The sequence below is a fragment of the Physella acuta genome, unplaced genomic scaffold (genome assembly GCF_028476545.2).
Source record: "Physella acuta isolate Inbredline_101_S28 unplaced genomic scaffold, ASM2847654v3 ptg000592l, whole genome shotgun sequence".
NCBI lineage: Eukaryota > Metazoa > Mollusca > Gastropoda > Physidae > Physella > Physella acuta.
In genome coordinates, this window is record NW_026732111.1 from 635,613 (window position 1) to 653,807 (window position 18,195).

The following is an 18,195-nucleotide window of genomic DNA, read 5'->3' on the forward strand; positions in this document are numbered from 1 at the left end:
TCTCAAAACAAAATAATTTGAGTATTATATTTATAATGCATTTTGCATAAATATTTGGAAATTTTTTACATTTTATTTTAGAATTATTTAATACAATGTTAGAAAATCTTGGTAAAAAGTGTCAGAAACAAAATGCATTACACATTAGATTCGGTCGATCAAAAACTGTTCCGCGATGGTGTAGGCTAGGATCCAAAGGTGTTTCTCTCCTGTCATGCATTGGACGGAAGTAGACCAAAGATGTGTGTTAACGTAGTGTTACATAGACCATGTAGCCACACATTCGAGACGGCATGTGTGTTAAAACTAGGTGTGGCACATTGTAGGCTACGACAGGCCGTACAAAACCAAACATATCTACAAGACACAGGTTGGGTTAAAACATGCCGTACAAGACAAACTTCTCTACAAGATATTGTTCAGTAGGTGAAACAGATAATTTTAACCCTACCGTGCACTGTGACAACAGCATCAATGCCAGGTGGAGTCAATAAGGTCCATCATCAAGACCCAATGCATCCCGTGCAGGACATGCATGAACGCCTCAAGCCAAGGACCATCGGGACTAGGTGGGCGAGGGCAGACAGATCTCCAGAGAAGGCCTATCATGAGTGTTATGATACTACAATAATGCCAGCTGTCTAAGGTCAACGTTATCATTACTATATGGAAAAATACGCTCACTATTCCATGTTTGTTTTACACATATAGAGTAGGGTAGAAGCTGAATAATACACACAGCACAAACTTAACTATAGTATTTTTTAATATAACTACTTTCAAATCAAAGCTGTTAAAAATTTAAGTTTTAACTAAAAATGCATGCGAACGATAGTGTGTTTTACCGTTTCTCGGCGACATTTTCATTGTTTTCACACACACCATGTAGACAGCTGTTAAATACCTAGACCAGTATCATGCATGTGGAAAATATCAAATAAGTTACATCTTATATTAATTTTAACATTGCATTAGGATATTCTTCGGGGCTTGTGGTTGTACATTACTGTATACTGTATATGTACATCACGTTGGAATCACAGCTCAACCTTTTTACAACATCTTATGTAGGCTTTTTAAAAAAATTTTACTATCAACTTTGCAATAGGCCTATACATTTAACTTAATAAAATGTTGAACAGAGAAATAGACAAATATAATTATGTCGATGAAATCACGAATTGCTAATTGAATACATGACTAAATAGACTGATTTGTATTCCAATAGTTTTATTTATTTTACTTATTAGTAACAAAATGGTAAACATGCCTGTTTATGAATGTTGAACATAATTATATTAAACGCACTCAATTTAGGAGTTTAAATACTACATCTTAACATTTTTGAAACAAATATGTTTTTCAAATCATTGAGAACTCTACCACACTCAATGCCCCTTATTTTAACTTAAAATAAAAACACGGAATTTTGCAAAAGGTGCTATTTTTTAATGTAATGCACACATAAGTATTGTTACACTCTGGAAATTTAAAATATCGTGCTGTTTACACCGTATAAGTACATTTATAAAAGTTCCATAATACGTTTATGTTCATTAGTTCCATAGTAAATATAACAATGTACCTACGCATGCATCGCACTTGTGTTCAAGTACCGCCACTTACATTACACTTCTATAGGTCTCTTATAACTTTTTTCTTTAACTCACAAGCCTAGAGAACAACAGTGATAAGTAAATTCACTATTCAGCCCTTACAAAAAATAACTATCTGATCGGGTCGTTTTTTCGTTGTAATTATTATCGTGTAAATGTACTCCAGATGAGCACTTATCTTTGTTCGAAGAAAAAAGATATTATTGTTTTGGAATGTTCACAAATAAAATCACGAGTAGCCAACTCTAAGCGCTGACATCTTGATTTTAGATGCTTTAACCGTAGGGCCTTTGGGCCTTTAACCTTAGGTTGTTTGACCACAATAGGGTTTAACTTTTTTGAAAGCATTTCTAACAGAGCACTACATATTGTATTTAATAGACGATATCAGGTTTCATGACACATTTTTAAAAATCTCCAGAAAGCGGACAAATACATTTTACATCCTAGAGTTCATGGTTACATAGGTGGAACCAGTGGCGAACTAAGAAGACAGGGCCCAATTGCAGAATTTTTAGGGGCCCCTATATATATATATATATATATATATATATATATATATATATATATATATATATATATATATATATATATATATATATATATATATATATATATATATATATATATATATATATATATATATATATACATGGTTTTATGATAAATAATCTCAGGCAAAATATCCCAGTCAAAATATCCCGGACAAAATATCCCGGACAAAATATTCCGGACAAAATATCTCACGGACAAATGTTCTCAGGATAAATGATCACAGGACAAATGACCTCAAGGACAAATAATCATACGGACAAAAGATATTAGGAGAAAATATATCAGAACATATGATACTATGGACAAAGATTTCAGACAAAATATCTCACAGAACATTTTTATAGTATTTAAAATGAGTTTAATCAATTTTAATTTTTAACAAAATTGTTTTCTTTAGGTTATATACTTTTATACTCACAATAGTAGTTAGAAAAATTGTGTCGCATAGGTTTATCACATAATATTAAATATATTAAGCTAGCAATTAGAAATATCGAATGCGTAGATTGAAACGATGTTTCGATAAATAGTGTAGGTGGGCTAGCCAAACACGATGTTATATTACCACATCAGTTAGACGAAACTAAATCAAAGGGTAAGCTCATCAATGGACGAAAGGCTATGAAAACACACCTATATAGAAAGGTTTATGGGTGGAGACATGCCGTTAGAGAGAATTATTTCGCTCTCCGTGCACAATACAAGTATCACTTATAGTCAATAGTAATAATTATTTCGTATTCTTATGATCATGTGACGTATTTAATCGATTGTGGGCAATTCGGAACAAAGATAAACATAGAGCACCTGCAAACAAAGAAAAATTAATGGTGATTGCCCAGTCATGATCTATTTCGTTAAATCCCATAACGGAAACGGCACTATTTAAAAGAAGACAGATTTACGCTCGCGAACAGCCAGCAAAGAAAAGTTAACGTTACATTGTGTTGATGAAGCAATAAAAAACATAATTTTTAAATTACGCAACTGAGGACACAATAATCATTGTGAAAACTTTTGGGTCTAACACCAATATATATATATATAAATATATATATATATATATATATATATATATATATATATATATATATATATATATATATATATATATATATATAATTACGACCGGACTAATGTCTTGGCAATAAAATAGTAAAAAACAAACATGTCTTATTTCCAAAGCATTATAGTAATCTCTAGAATAAGAAAAAAAAATCTAATTAGGACAATTGTATAATGTTGTCGTCGAACAAAATTAAAAGGGAAACACTTCTCAAATTTACAATTTTTTCCCTTGAACAAAGTTTTGAACAGTCTACATTTTGTTCCCTCAACAATCCATCTTTATGATCGTTTAAAATTTAGAAAAATCTTTAGGCTCCCAATATCAAAATATAGTAATTTTAATTTTAATTTTCAATTTTTAGAAAATAACTTAATAGATGTACATTTGAAGTAGTTAAGAAGGGCACTTACTATTTTATGGTATTCTAATAGTAATAAACGTTATTTTTTTCAAAACAACCAGTCTATTGAATATTTTAATATGTAGATAGGCTACATATTGTTTTGAATTTGCACTTAAGCATGCTGGTTTTTATACATCTATAAACCCACGATAGTAAAACTACTGAACAAGGAAAGCTCAGCACCCTGATCTGCTAGATCCACATAAAAGTAAAGTTCTTGACCTTTCATCATGTTGACAACTACTGTCTCGGCAACATTAGTACCGGCGGGATGTACTTCGACTAACTTCCACAGCCTGCCTCCAGCACTTAAACCAACACGAATCTGCTTATCTTTCCGTTTACGTAAAGTTACACACACAAGATATATACCATCATATGGTGATACCAATCTTCCTGTAGTTTTATTAAAGTGTTGCCCATTGTATTACCGTACGTGACGAAATGTTGAAACCATTGATCCAGTAAACAGAGGCGTGGGGCCATTAAGTTCTACCCAACAAACATATCTGTTAGACACACGCGTCCCTGTTACAAATAAAATAACAATGGATGATGTATTCATGTTTTAAATCATTTATCAATAAGTACAGTTTCTACTGTTTTGATATGAATATTTATCTTAATGTCAAGTATAGAAAAACCACAAACTTTATTCTATATAACATTTAAAGAATGTATTTCAAGTGTTTGTTCTTACTATCCTGTGACATTACTAGCAGCGAAAATTAAAACTCCTTTTATTACTAGACTCAGTTTTGATGGTGTTTTAGTTTTTCATCCCTGCACTAAGCCTATACTTCTACATTCGGCAAGACGAATGTAAAATATTAGTTCCGTAAAAGGTCACTGAAGGTAGAACACATACGCTACTATATGTGATATGCGATCAGCAGACAGTTAGGTGTTTAGTGTTTAAATAAAGTTTTAACAGACAAGTTATTAAAAATACAACTGCATGTGTACATAACGAAAGCCGTTTTGTATCTTAATAACCATAATTTCCTTACAGAAAATCTTTTTTAAATTTAAAAACTTACCAACATCATGAAAATCATGTGACAACGTTAAAATTTGTTCTTCTAGTGCTTCCAACTAAAATGAAACAAAATAACTAAACAATGAAATTAATAATTAGCTACACATGTCAGTCAAGAACGATTTGTTAAATATTAAAATTTATTCACACATATACGAAAAATAAAAGGAATTTTTAATGAACCCGACTGTATACAGATTAAGTACTTGCTAGTTGGTTTAGTAGTTATAACGCGACATATAGCAAACATCCTAATGCCTTTTTAACATGGCCTTCCCTTTTTGCCCAATCATGATTAAAGATTTGAATAAGTTTGTCAATAGGCATCAACCTTTGGTGTAGAAGTTTGTACATCATACCTTGCTTTAAAGAAGAAAATGTATTATTCAAAGTAGCCTGTAGTATACTGTTCTCTATTTTAAATATATGCGAATAAAATTGAATAAACCTCAACATTAAAACTTGATTTAAAAAAGCTGGATTAGTCGAACCATTAATTAAATAGAATACTTTCACAAATACTAATGTAATAATTATGAATATGATTTAAATACATTATTTTAATCTTTCTTAAAACATAAAATCGACTATCTTAAATCACTTACATATAGATAAAACCTTTGTAAATTACCTTTGAGAGCAGGTCCTCTAACATACGTTTTGTAATATTCTTATTTTTCTTACCATCTTCTTGTAAGTCAGAAATTAAATCATAATTAGTTCTTATTTTGTGTGTTAAAGTTTCTGTCTTTTCTACGCAAATCTGAATCTCTTTGTGTTTTTTGTGTAAGTTATTTTTACATTCTTTCAAATCTAGAGTCAGTTTCTCTAGAGTTTTGTTTGTCTGTGCTTACTTTTCTTTTAAACTTTCAACTTCTCTGTTCAGCTCCTTTACTTTATTATCATGCTCGTTCATTTGTTTTCTAATGGTTTTAAAATTCTGCTTTTGTTTTTTAGTCAGATGTTCAATGTTTACCCCCATGTCACTCTGTTCTGTTAAAAGTTGTCTCCCCATTGTTTTATTTCTAATATGTCGTCTTATGTCTTTTGCTTCTTTTCTTGAAATGAAAATAGAGTTGTTTCAATATGATGTAGTCTGCTTATTATATCTGATTTTACTTGAACTGTGAGTTTAATGGAAATAAAACATTAAAGTTATTTTTAAAATGTATACAATTTCCTGAAAACACAACACTAACAACTAATAACTAAATAATTTGATCGAAATGTGGAAATGCAAAAATCATTATAAAATTATGAAGCATCATGCCTATTTTGAGTTTAATTTACTTGTGTGCATCCTTAATTACATATGCCTACGGAATACATTTTTGTTTTTGTTTTAAGTAGTGCAAATAAAAAAAATTAAAGTGAATTGTTTTAAAATTGCCAAGTGTAATATGCACGGAAACCCGAGAGAAACGTATTATACAATATAATATATATATCAACAAGCAAAAATGAGACAGCATGCTGAACTATTATTGAAATATGTTAAACATATAAATGAAATGCTGCTAATATATGTATAGTCTTTAAGAAAATGAGCAATGGAATGAATGGGAATTGCAATGTTTAAATGCATGTGCATAAGTTGTGATGTTGAATTTATTCATATTTTTAGTAAATATTATATTAGTCAATGATTGCTTTTATACAAAAATATTTTTTACCAGACAATGGTCCAAAATGTTCAGCTAATTCAGTTGTAGTTGTTTCTGTTGTTGTATGTTGGGTAGACTGGTGTAGACATAGTTCGTTTTCATCTATGTCATCGTAGTTTAGTTCTTGGTGAAATAAAAATTTGAATATATTACCTTTAGATTCATAAATTGACACTTAATTTTAAAAATAAAATGGTTAAATAATGTGATTAACGTGTTCTTACAAAGATATTGGTAAGGCAATTTTAAATCAAACCCCATATAATAAATACCTTAATCTCCCGTTCAGTGCACAGTTTAAACCTAATTTTTTTTCTCGATCCTTGATTCTACTATAAATATTTAGCATAGTTATTTAATTACTAATTTATGAAGCTCATATTTCAAACTTTGTATTCTTGAAAATGAATACTGCTGTTAATTGTTTTATAAAAAAAAACACTATGCGATTTGTTTTCCAAATAAGTGATTGTAGTAGACCTATTTGATAATAAAATATTTTACTCAAAATCTCTGACGACACACCCAACAAGGCTGTAGATGCTGAGTCTAGTTCTTGCTGTAGCTCAATGTAGGCCAAGGACGTCAAGCTATTTTGGTTTTTAATCCATGTTTTACTTTTTTCAACTACCTAGATTTACATTTGAAAATATGGTAAATTATTTTTACATGAAGTATAATTAAATGCATGAATATTACAATTTCGTGATAAAACTTACATTTTTCATCGTGTAGATGACAGGTTCAATAAATTGTATTTGTTCTTCTATGTATTTCAAGTGGTTGCTTATTTGTTTGATCTGAATTCTGGGACGCATCTAAGGAGAACAACATGATGTTTATATGATATCCACAAATTGTTTTAGCATTTTGTCAATGATACCCGTGTCAGTGTAACATAATATTTTGCCAGTAGTTCCTTAAATTTGAACCTAACAGAAACATTTTAGGTCTTACATTTAACTAGACTGACGTACATATCTAAACAAGTTCCTAGACCTAATACTAAACATAATGAAATAATTTTATGATATATATCGTGTGATTGTGTGTTTGGGAATTAAAGTATTATACTACGTGTTACCTTAGACCTTAGTTCTTTCTCTTATGCCAGTACATATGAGATCAGCCAGAGTTCCGGCCCTTTTGTTGTTGTGTTCCCTGTACTAAGACATCAGGTCATTATCTAATAGCGGGATTTTCCATTAACGGCTTTCACTTCCACAAAGCCCAGAGGTTGTGGGGTGATAAAAATACAGCTACTCGCACAAATTACAACAAGTGTAAAAACATCACTTTCTGCCAATACAATGCATGTTTATTTTGTGGTATTAATGATATATTATGGATGTTTGCTGTGTAGAAAAGAAATATTGTTTTCTGTTGTATAGCTTATATTGTAATTAAAATATTTAACTACGAAATGCTAAATTTTTAAAGATGCCCTTAATATGTGCATTAGTTTTGCGTGGTTAAACAGAAAAAAATGAACTCGCTGTCCATAGATAAACCTTTATTATTTAGTTACATAAAAAAGTTCAAAACATTACTTGCACATTGCGTCAATTAAACGCTAAATTGTAAAAAGACTAATTAGTTCGAAAATAATCAATACTGATTTTTTAAAAATCATCAATTTCGATATTAGTAAAAAAAAACACTATAAAATATTACAACAAGGCAATCAAATGGAGTTTTTTAATGTATGCAAGTCTTTCATAAAGATAATTTCAATTAGAGACACTGGGTCGATTTGAACTTTACAAATTAAACAATTTCCCGCACTATTATAAAGGATTATTTGCTGTTCATTTGGTGCACAATTCGTTTTTCTATGAGATTCCATTCTATTAAAAAATGTAAGTATTTGAAAAGTGATTTTTTTTAAATATCTATATTCCCTGCACTTAAGTTGCCACCCCACTTGAGTTATCTAAGAATTAGACATATTGTCTAGCTTCGCTTAGGTTTTTAAAAAAAATGAGAATTTGAATAATTATTTAATTGCTCATTAGCTGTTATGTGGAATGCTTAGGGCATAAGTTTAAACAGTCTTAGTAATTTCATGCCATGCATTCACTGGTGGTGTATACCCAAACTTATTACTCGCAAGTTCATTAGAACATAAAAGACTTCCTTAATAGTATAAATCAACTATTATATTACAATCACTTTCACAATTATTTTTTGAAATTTCATTACAATAGGTAACTTTATTTATAACGAAATATTTATTTAAATGAATGCTATAGTTGGTGTTTTTTGTTTTTTTCTTTAAATTAGTATAAAAATATTTTAAAATTATTACTTTAAAAAGTTACCTACCCTGTACATAGACCAAATAACGTAGTCTTTGTTTACTTTTTTGACAAACAATTGTTTCTATAAGAAAATAAGGCATCTTAACAAATCTAACGAACCCAAGTTTTTTTTTACGAGAATAAAGTTTCTTTGTTACCCTCCAGGGTCAGTCTACGACCTCACAAAAGACTAGGGGGCACGTTCGTCAATTTTTTATATATATATATATATCTCGTATAAAGAGAATTTCACTCGAGGTCATTTTTTGATGACTTTACGAAGTTTTCCCAGATATGGCAAGTTTTTTATGACACTTTATTTTTCGTTTTACCAATTTCAGTTTGGTTTGTCAATAATTCTAGTTTATTGGTATAAGTTGTGCTTCAAATATAACGTAATCGTTCTAAACTTTTATAATGAATGGGTTTCTCTACAAATGAATATATCAATAAATCAAGTATCTTTTAAAATATTTTGTGTATAGCATTATCCACAAATATACGTTGTGACCTACTTAGGTCTGTTTTGCTTTATGTAAATTTAACCTCCTGGGTTATGTATTTGTCCTTGGGAGAATTGTCAGTTCACTGGTACAACCCGGTCAACTGAACGCTGTCACATCATGTGATTGTAAGTTTAATCCCTGGCAGAACCTCAACCAATGGACTTGCGACCGTGAGGATCCTTGACTGACCCTCAACCAATAGTCGTAAGACTTTTGAGTTATTTCCCCTGACTCTGAGTTGTATTTAATCACGGGATTCTCAAGTCCAGAGGCCGCCAGATTGACCTAGGGACCAGGAGAGGTGTGCCTGTGGTTAGGTACGCCATTTTGCAGTATTGTTATTTTGTGACATGATTTCACCTTTTGCATAAGGAATTATGTGACTAGTTGTAGTTTACTGAATTTGTGTTCTGGTGTAGTATTACACCTTTTTGACTATCGGTGATAGTTTAACCTGTATAAGGATTTCTATTGTTGTAGAGGCAAATTGTCTCTCCTTGGTCTTTTGTTGTAATTATTATGAGGCCAATTCAGTTGTGTGTAGTAATGATTTATCACAGTTGTGATATTGTGATTTTTCTCAAACTGTAAGTTGGAGTTGAGTTTATTTATATTACACTGAGAATCTGTACATTTTGATCTTACCTAGTGTCATTATCTTGTACATACATTAAAAAGGTATTCATAGTTTAAGTCGTGTGAGTCTCTTCGATTTGTCGTGTTTTACCCCTAGACTGCATTAACGAGCTCACGGCAAGTTGTTGAGATTCCGTTACAACGTCTTCTATCGGTACCATACCAAACGAACCTGGGGCGTCCGCTTCCTGACTGGCTGTCGGAGGTCGGTCATAACAACGTATATTACAGTTCTACACATAGTGTAGATGCTCTTATCTAGATGAACAGACAAACAAACAAAAAAATAACTAATCAAACGTGTAGAACAACCCGAGTTTTATTAATATATATATATATATATATATATATATATATATATATATATATATATATATATATATATATATATATATATATATATATATATATTACATAAAAAGCCTGTTATTGAAATTTGTTAATGCATTTTTAAAAAGTTAATTTAACATCTAATTTAACCAAATTTAATGTCACAATGCAATATAATCGACTCTAGATCTACGTGAAAAGTTTTGAAGAAATCTGTCTTGTAAAAGTAATATTTTTTTCAGAATTCAAAATGAGAATAAAGTCATTATTCCATTGCGTCTTGTGTTGAGCGGAGTTATTACTAAAATATTTTTTTTTCAAAATCGTATTTATATCTTAATTTAGAATATTATTATACATTATTTGAGAGACGTATGTCTTTTTTTACCTTATACGCAATTTTGTGTGTGTAGCGTATTCAATAATAGCTTTAATATCGCTTGGTTACAAAAACTGGCAGTTTGGTATCAGCTTTACACGACCTATTTGAAAGCTACTTGTGAATATACATTTCATTTTAGTATATACGTGAGTATGTTCTGTCGAGAGTCACAAGTGTTGACAACAATACACGACAAAAAAAAAATCTCTTGGAGGTATCCTGATTCTGGTTTACATGTAAACTATATATTCAAATAATAAGCCTAGAACAATATACAACTCTATTATCTAAAACCGTAAAGCAGTCTAACGGAAATTATTTATTGGTTTACATAACTGCACATTTTTACAGCCTAACAAAAGTCATCCCACTGGGTGAGTGTAGCATGGCTCCTTCGTCAGCTAAATCCACTTTAAAGTAAAGTTTTTCTCCTCTCTTCATGTCAACAATAGTAGATCCACATGCTGATGTGTTGGTAGATTTTACAAAAATTTCTTTTTTAAACTTATCTCCCTTTACCACACTAACTTTAATGAGTTTATCTGCATTCTCCTCTAACGTGACTATAACAAGATATAAGCCATCATCTGGTGCCACAAGTTGTCCAGTTTTTTTATCAAAATGTTTGCCGTTAAATTCCCATACAACTTTAAATGTAGAAAGAATCGATCCAGCAGTTACCGGTGTGTTGTTAGCCAGGTGGATTTGACACATGTAAGGCTTACATACACGGGTTTCTGTTGAATGCACATATTACCGTTTATATTGTTAAGCATACGTATAATAAAGTGTGTTTCTGCGTGACTATGCGTTGTTTTTTTCATATAGGGGGAATGAATGTATGAGTGTGATCGATTAATCGACGTTTATAAATTACAATTCTCTAAGATTATATATTTGTCAACAAGCTAGCAGACACCCTTGAAAATTTTGAAAACAATTTCTTATCTACTCTAACATGTACATGTGTGGGCGTGTGAATGATTAGTTTTGTTTTATATTTATTTTTAGTATCGGGTGTTTGTTGTTGTTTTTTTTGAGTGTGCGGAAACGGAAGTTGAATGGAATTTACTGTGTATGGTTATTTTAACGATTTGAGCATGATTGTCGGTCTTTCCCCTACTCAGAACATCGAAAATGTAGCCAGGCAATCTGAATGTGTCGTGGGCACCTCGCGTGTTAGAGTTATTCGTCTATTTAATTTTTCTTTTTACTCTGTGAGTTGTATGGTGATTCTGAATCCCTTGCTGTGATGTCTTATTAAGGCCACATGGTTTAGAATATTGTGTATGGCGGATTTTCATACACTGATTTAATTTGTTTTGTATACTTGATTTCTTTTCTTAGGTGGGTTACCAATTATAGCGATGTTGGTTTAGACAGCTTGCAAGTTGATGTATGTAGTGCTAGGTTTAGTATTTTATTTTCGAGCCTAGAATTTTAGTTACTTCAGATTAATGTGTGTTTGAATTCAGTCAACCTCAGTATCTACTGGTAACATTTTCTTAGTGTCCCCCTTCATTGGGGCCTTAGAGGAGTATGGAAGTATATTCATACCGATATTTAGTGTGTGCTGATTGTGTAGGCCAATTGCAGCGGGTCGATTCAGTTGCGAAGGATAAGTTGACTCTACTGTAATTCTTTATAACTTGTTTTTAATAGTATTACAATTCCTTCTTTATATTCCGTATACGATAAAGTGGGGACGTATAAAACCGTGAAAACTTCAAAGTACCTGCATTTGAAATGAGAAATAACGAAAAAGTCGGAATTTATCTCCATCATTTCTGTACAAGCAGAAGCAATATGTTCCGAAACTGGATTAGTGAATACACCATCACATAGACCGGCTAATGTGCGAAATATGCTTCTAGCTTTAAGTTCTTTGGACAATTACCAATCGAGTAGGTAGATGCGCGAACAGACCGGTAGATGTGTGCATAAACTTAGTACTGTGCCCGTAACACTTGTATTTCTAAAAAAGTGTTGTAAACACTTAGCTCTTTTAAAAAGTCAATTTTATAATGATAATGTTTAAATGTTTTTAAATGTGAAATAATTACCTATATCCTTTAGCTTGTCCGTGATATCTTTATTCTGAAATATTGCAAAATTAGTTTTTTATGTTATTTTCCATTGTTTATTGCGTAAAGTAAAGTACTAATAATATTGCGCACTATTATGCACTTTTTTAATTTAGCGTTCACTTGATGTGCAATTCTTTTGTCTACGAGATTTTATTCTATTTTTAAAACTTTAAGTATTTAAAATGGATTAAAAATCATGTCGCCCGAGTTCCCATCCCTGTTGTTTTATATAAGAATATTCGAGAAAGTTTAGGGGAGATCACTCCCGGTTTTTTTAACACAAAATTAAATCGTCGTCTTAGTTTGCTCATCTCATATACAAATAAGCAACTTTTTTTGAAAAACATAGCTTCGCCTAATCTGGTTCTAATTTGTGGGAAAAACTGCCAATAAAATAAAATAATCTGAACATGTATTCAAAACTACGACCTCCTAAACTGACTTATTGCAAGATTCCTCATTCATCTATTATTCTTACGATATCCTATTTTATATTATATCTATGTAATATTATTTCTTTATTCGAATTTTTTTACTACTGTTACTCCTGTCTTTACTACTCAATTGTTTCTATTATAATGTGAAAAAGGCCTCCGTTTTACTGTTACTAAATAAAAGTTTATTTAGTTACCTTAACATGTAGCTTGCTAAATTGTTCATCAAGTGTTTCCCTTAAATTAGAGCAAACTGTAGCCACTTCGTTGGTTTGTGTATCAATCTTTCTAACATCTTCTCTTGTTTTCTCCAACACTTGTATAACACTGTTCTTGATGTCTTTTGCTGAGAAATCATGCATGTATAATTCTTTCCCAAATACACTTTGTGTAAGTACGTCTAGGTGATTCTTTATATCAGATACATCAATGTATGTTTGTTCCTCAAATCCTGAACAAGATTTTATAATATCATCTAATTTTTTTTCTTGTTGCTTTATTTGGTTCTGCATGGTTTTTATTTTTTCAGATATCTCTGATTCCAACTTTCTGCAATCATTTTGCTGCTGTATCGCCATTTCTTCACATTTGTTATCTGTTTCATTTTGTTTGGGTTCAATATTCTTTGTTTTTGTTTTAAGTGTTGAGATATCACTTTCCGTTTTGATAATTCTGTTCAACAACTGGGAACAACGATCTTATAAATGATAAAAGCATAATAAAACCAACATTAGCGTTTTAGTCAGGTGTACTAATTTATCAATTGTACATTGTTAAAATAAAATAAAATAGTTTAGTAAAATCATATGGTGTATATATATGTGTGTGTGTGTGTGTGTGTGTGTGTGTGTGTGTGTGTGTGTGTGTGTGTGTGTGTGTGTGTGTGTGTGTGTGTGTGTGTGTGTGTGTGTGTGTGTGTGTGTGTGTGTGTGTGTGTGTGTGTGTGTGTGTGTGTGTGTGTGTGTGTGTGTGTGTGTGTGTGTGTGTGTGTGTGTGTGTGTGTGTGTGTGTGTGTGTGTGTGTGTGTGTGTGTGTGTGTGTGTGTGTGTGTGTGTGTGTGTGTGTGTGTGTGTGTGTGTGTGTGTGTGTGTGTGTGTGTGTGTGTGTGTGTGTGTGTGTGTGTTTGTGTGTGTATATTAAAAAACGTACCTGTGTTTTGTTGAACTTGATCTTGTAACTCTTTTATGGAAGGAAAGTGTCTAGCCGTGCCTTGTGTTTCTGCGTTGGTTGTTGGTATGCCTTGTTCGTCATTGGTCTCTTCCCTGTCATGGCCTGGTTTGACCAAATTCTAAAATAGTACAATCCATAATTAATTATAATAATAATATTGTAGATAAATTGTCATATCAAATTTGTTGGCCTAAGATGATAGCATTTTATTTTTAACTTAATATGGAAAATCCAAAGATTGTCTGCGGCGCAAAGACTGGCTGGACAACTTTATGTTGCCACGATGTTGAAGCATTTTCTTTTTTTTTTATTCTGGGTCTAAAACACATAGATTGTTATTGCACTTTCTAACTAGCCTACACCTCGACATAAAGCGATTAACAAAAACTACACATTTTCTTCCACACAAAGGTGTCGATGATATCTTGAAGCTGACAAGTTGTTGTTTTAAAATGTCGCAATTATCAATACATTTTTATCGTAAAAAATAAAAGTAACCCCGAGGCATCAACGGCAACAGATACACGACTGGGAGTTGTATTTAATGTAAAACCGGTAGGATGGTATATGGGTACTTACAACTCAATTCAACATTTTAAGTATTCAATATCTTCGTCGGTATTATTTCTCAAACCTCACTCAATCTTGATTTGCTAATTGTTATTGTACACAATTCTGAAGCGGTTATTTGTCTACCGGAATTCTTCAGCGTTTCGGAAAATAAATGAGATGACATAAAATTATCCTGGCCGCGACCACGAAATTGATAATAGAGCTAAATATTTACTACATCTTGGTTTTTAGCCAAGGGTATGAACGTGTCTGGGTGGGGGAGGGGACGACTGGGGTAAGAGGGAGGAAAGTGCTGCATAATCTACGAATAGGTTAATCTTAATCGATAAAAAGTTATATATACATATATAAATATATATTGTTTTAGGTAGAATTGAGTGGTTTATTGTGAACTGTATTAAAGTTTCTTAATCATGGAGAAGTACACGTTATTGCCCATCGACGACTACCACATGTGGATTCTGGAATTATTTTTTAACGTTGCTTTAGGCATACCGCTGAGTGTCCTGGGAGTTGTGGTCAACATTTTAAACCTGCTGGTCTTGTCACAACACAACCTGAAGGAAACCACCAACATAATGCTGCTGTCTCTGTCTTCACTAGATCTCTTTTATTCTTTCACGTCGATTTTCTTTCATGTAGCTAGTCTGATTGAACTTATTGATCCGTATTTCGCTAAAACGTATCTAACTTTTATAGAGTTGGTCCTTCGAATGCCCAACTCCATGAGCTTTATCATCACAATTTTCCTCGTCACAGCTATAGGAATCGAAAGAGCTATCGCCGTGTTATTTCCCTTTCATGTATCTCGTATATTCACACCCTACAGAGCCAAATGGATGCTGCTTGGTTTATATCTGTTCGGGTCTGTACCTATTTGTCCGTACTACTACAGTTTAAGATATAGATGGGAGTTTATTCCAACTGTGAGTAAGACCGTTGCCGTGCTGACAGCAACAGATTTTTATATCAACAATTTTCAAGTTATAACAGACTATGTGAATTATTTTGTAAACAACACGACAACCACAGTGCCGATCGTCTTAATCTTTATCAGTTCAACTCTGATTATTTTTCAGCTTAATCGCATAAAAACTAACGAACTCTCAAACAAAACATCCAGACTGAAAAAGGAAATAAAAGTCGTAAAGATGTTGTTGGTTGTTTGTCTTGTCAGCTTCATGGTGTTGGTGCCTGTGCACGTCCTACACAGTTACCTGGCGTATTACCTAAAGGAGCTGTCCAATAATTTTTACCGCTTGGTTTCGCTCCTTGCCCCTGCGATGTACCAGGTCAACGCGAGCGTCAACTTCTTCATCTACATCACGATGAGCTCCAAGTTTGCCGAGACTTACAAGTCTCTCGTACGTTGTGGTCGAAAATCTTACAGCAAAAAGTAAAGAAAAAATAGTTTAAAAACTGTTTTACCAGCACCATCATCAACCAAGAGGTAGAGAATATTCATGGTTTATTCCAAATTTGTCTATTCCTTGGTTTCACTGTTTAGAGAAACGAAAATGAACAGTGTTACACAAATGTATGTGTCTCCCGCATTGTCTGTTTAGCTCTGTTCTGAAAGAAATTTGTTTTAATAAAAATAAAGCCATTTATACGTGATGTTTGTTAAAGTGTATTTATTTTTCTTTCAGCAAACTAATCATCTTGATTAGTTTATCCTGCTTTTTACAGTATCAATTTAATATTAATAACCTAGGTTATAATTGTTAGGTTATTATATAATTGTTTATAATTGTTTTTTTTTAAAATAATGTTGGTGTTTTAAAATCTTGAAACAAATAGCCGTTGTGTGAATAAAGTTCGCAAAAATAAATTTGGTTGGAAAAGTTGCATCTATCCCTGGCTAACGAGATTTCGAATATTAAGTGAGAGAGACCGACTTTCAAGCCCTTAGATTAGATAAGATTGATCTTTGGTTTTTTTTTATTTTTAAATATGTCGTTTGTAGCCAAAGCTATGTCTGGGGTAGTTGAGGTCGACCATGCTTTTTAAAGTTGGGTTGTCTTCAGGCATGTCACCCCTGATAAGGTAGCCTATGTGCCGCCATCTAAAGATCTTCAGAGTTCTCTTTCCTGCAGGGGTATTGGCCGCCATCTAAAGATTTTCAGTGTTCTCTTTCCTGCAGGGGTATTGGCCGCCATCTAAAGATTTTCAGTGTTCTCTTTCCTGCAGGTGTATTGGCCGCCATCTAAAGATTTTCAGTGTTCTCTTTCCTGCAGGGGTATTGGCCGCCAACTAAAGATCTTCAGAGTTCTCTTTCCTGCAGGTGTATTGGCCGCCAACCAAAAATCAGAATCCTGTGTCCTGTGCCACCTTATCAACCTGACTCATGGTTTCAGCCTCAAGATTGTCTCCATGTAGTTTTTTTTTAATTTTATTTTCTGCTTGCCACTCTTCACATTCCTCTCAGTCTGGTCAGAGATACCCCAGCTCTGAGAGTAGCTGTTTTTATAATATAATATATGACTGTTAGTTCTTCATATTTTCTGAATACGCTCAAACACGTCTACATTTGCTCTAAACATTATATATATATATATATATATATATATATATATATATATATATATATATATATATATATATATATATATATATATATATATATATATATATACGTATATATATATATATATATATATATATTATATATATATATATATATATATATATATATATATATATATATATATATATATATATATATATATATATGTATATATATATATATATGTATATATATATATATATATATATATATATATATATATATATATATATATATATATATATATATATATATATATATATATATATATATGCCCTACACATATATTTATTTTTTTAATTATTTTTTTCAGTAAGATATTCGGATTAAGTTTAATTTTAGAGGCTGACTATATTATATATGCTGACCTATATTAGATTATTTATCAAACGTAAAGAATGAATTTCTATGAATCACCAGAAAAACAATCAGCCTTCTGTAAAAGCGAATCCACTGCTGTCTCCAGTAGACTACAGATATTCAGGTAGCTCTCAACAGATGAGCCAGGGTTCTACATCCATGCCTTGGTTCTGTCTTACACCTGTATTATTGACAAAAGTGACTAATCAGTAAAATGTTTAAAATAATTTAATGAAAACGGGCCTTTATTAAAAGTATTGTTTTAAAAAACAATTCAAAGGACAGAGAAGTAAAGTTAAGTTCTTACTCAAGATGCCTTAAAATTTGATGATAGTTTACTAAAATCATTTAGCTGAGTTTCAAACTTAAAATAAAAACAAATGTTTATGAATAATTGAATAAGAAATGAAATGATTATGAAACCCAAGCCATTTTTAAACACAACTGTAGACTATAGAATGTTAGTCTCGTTATGTCATTAATAAATACACGATACCCGATTACA

At 31.7% G+C, this 18,195-nt stretch overlaps 2 protein-coding genes across 2 annotated transcripts; one reads left to right on the top strand and one right to left on the bottom strand.

Moving 5' to 3' along the window:
- Positions 1–10,720: 10,720 nt before the first annotated feature.
- LOC131947332 (uncharacterized) lies at positions 10,721–14,326 on the bottom strand. The gene is made up of 4 exons (XM_059308521.1): positions 14,171–14,326; positions 13,219–13,718; positions 12,564–12,597; positions 10,721–11,237 (listed from the first exon to the last, which is right to left on the bottom strand). The coding sequence occupies exons 2-4, from the start codon at positions 13,597–13,599 to the stop codon at positions 10,846–10,848; spliced, it is 807 nt and encodes a 268-aa protein (XP_059164504.1). The 5' UTR covers positions 13,600–13,718; positions 14,171–14,326; the 3' UTR covers positions 10,721–10,845.
- Positions 14,327–15,177: 851 nt separating this feature from the next.
- Positions 15,178–17,143, top strand: LOC131947422 (N-formyl peptide receptor 3-like). The gene is made up of 2 exons (XM_059308635.1): positions 15,178–16,128; positions 16,955–17,143. The coding sequence occupies exons 1-2, from the start codon at positions 15,178–15,180 to the stop codon at positions 17,141–17,143; spliced, it is 1,140 nt and encodes a 379-aa protein (XP_059164618.1).
- The last annotated feature ends 1,052 nt before the right edge of the window (positions 17,144–18,195 follow it).

Excerpts from the sequence above, each read along its gene's own strand:
- LOC131947332 (XM_059308521.1), bottom strand. The coding sequence starts at position 13,599 with ATGGCGATACAGCAGCAAAATGATTGCAGAAAGTTGGAATCAGAGATA. Across the intron at positions 12,598-13,218 it reads TTAGCAAGCTACATGTTAAG|AATAAAGATATCACGGACAA; the intron begins GTAACTAAATAA and ends GCAATATTTCAG. Across the intron at positions 11,238-12,563 it reads GGACAAGCTAAAGGATATAG|AAACCCGTGTATGTAAGCCT; the intron begins GTAATTATTTCA and ends TGCATTCAACAG.
- LOC131947422 (XM_059308635.1), top strand. The coding sequence starts at position 15,178 with ATGGAGAAGTACACGTTATTGCCCATCGACGACTACCACATGTGGATT. Across the intron at positions 16,129-16,954 it reads CCGAGACTTACAAGTCTCTC|GTGTATTGGCCGCCATCTAA; the intron begins GTACGTTGTGGT and ends TCTTTCCTGCAG.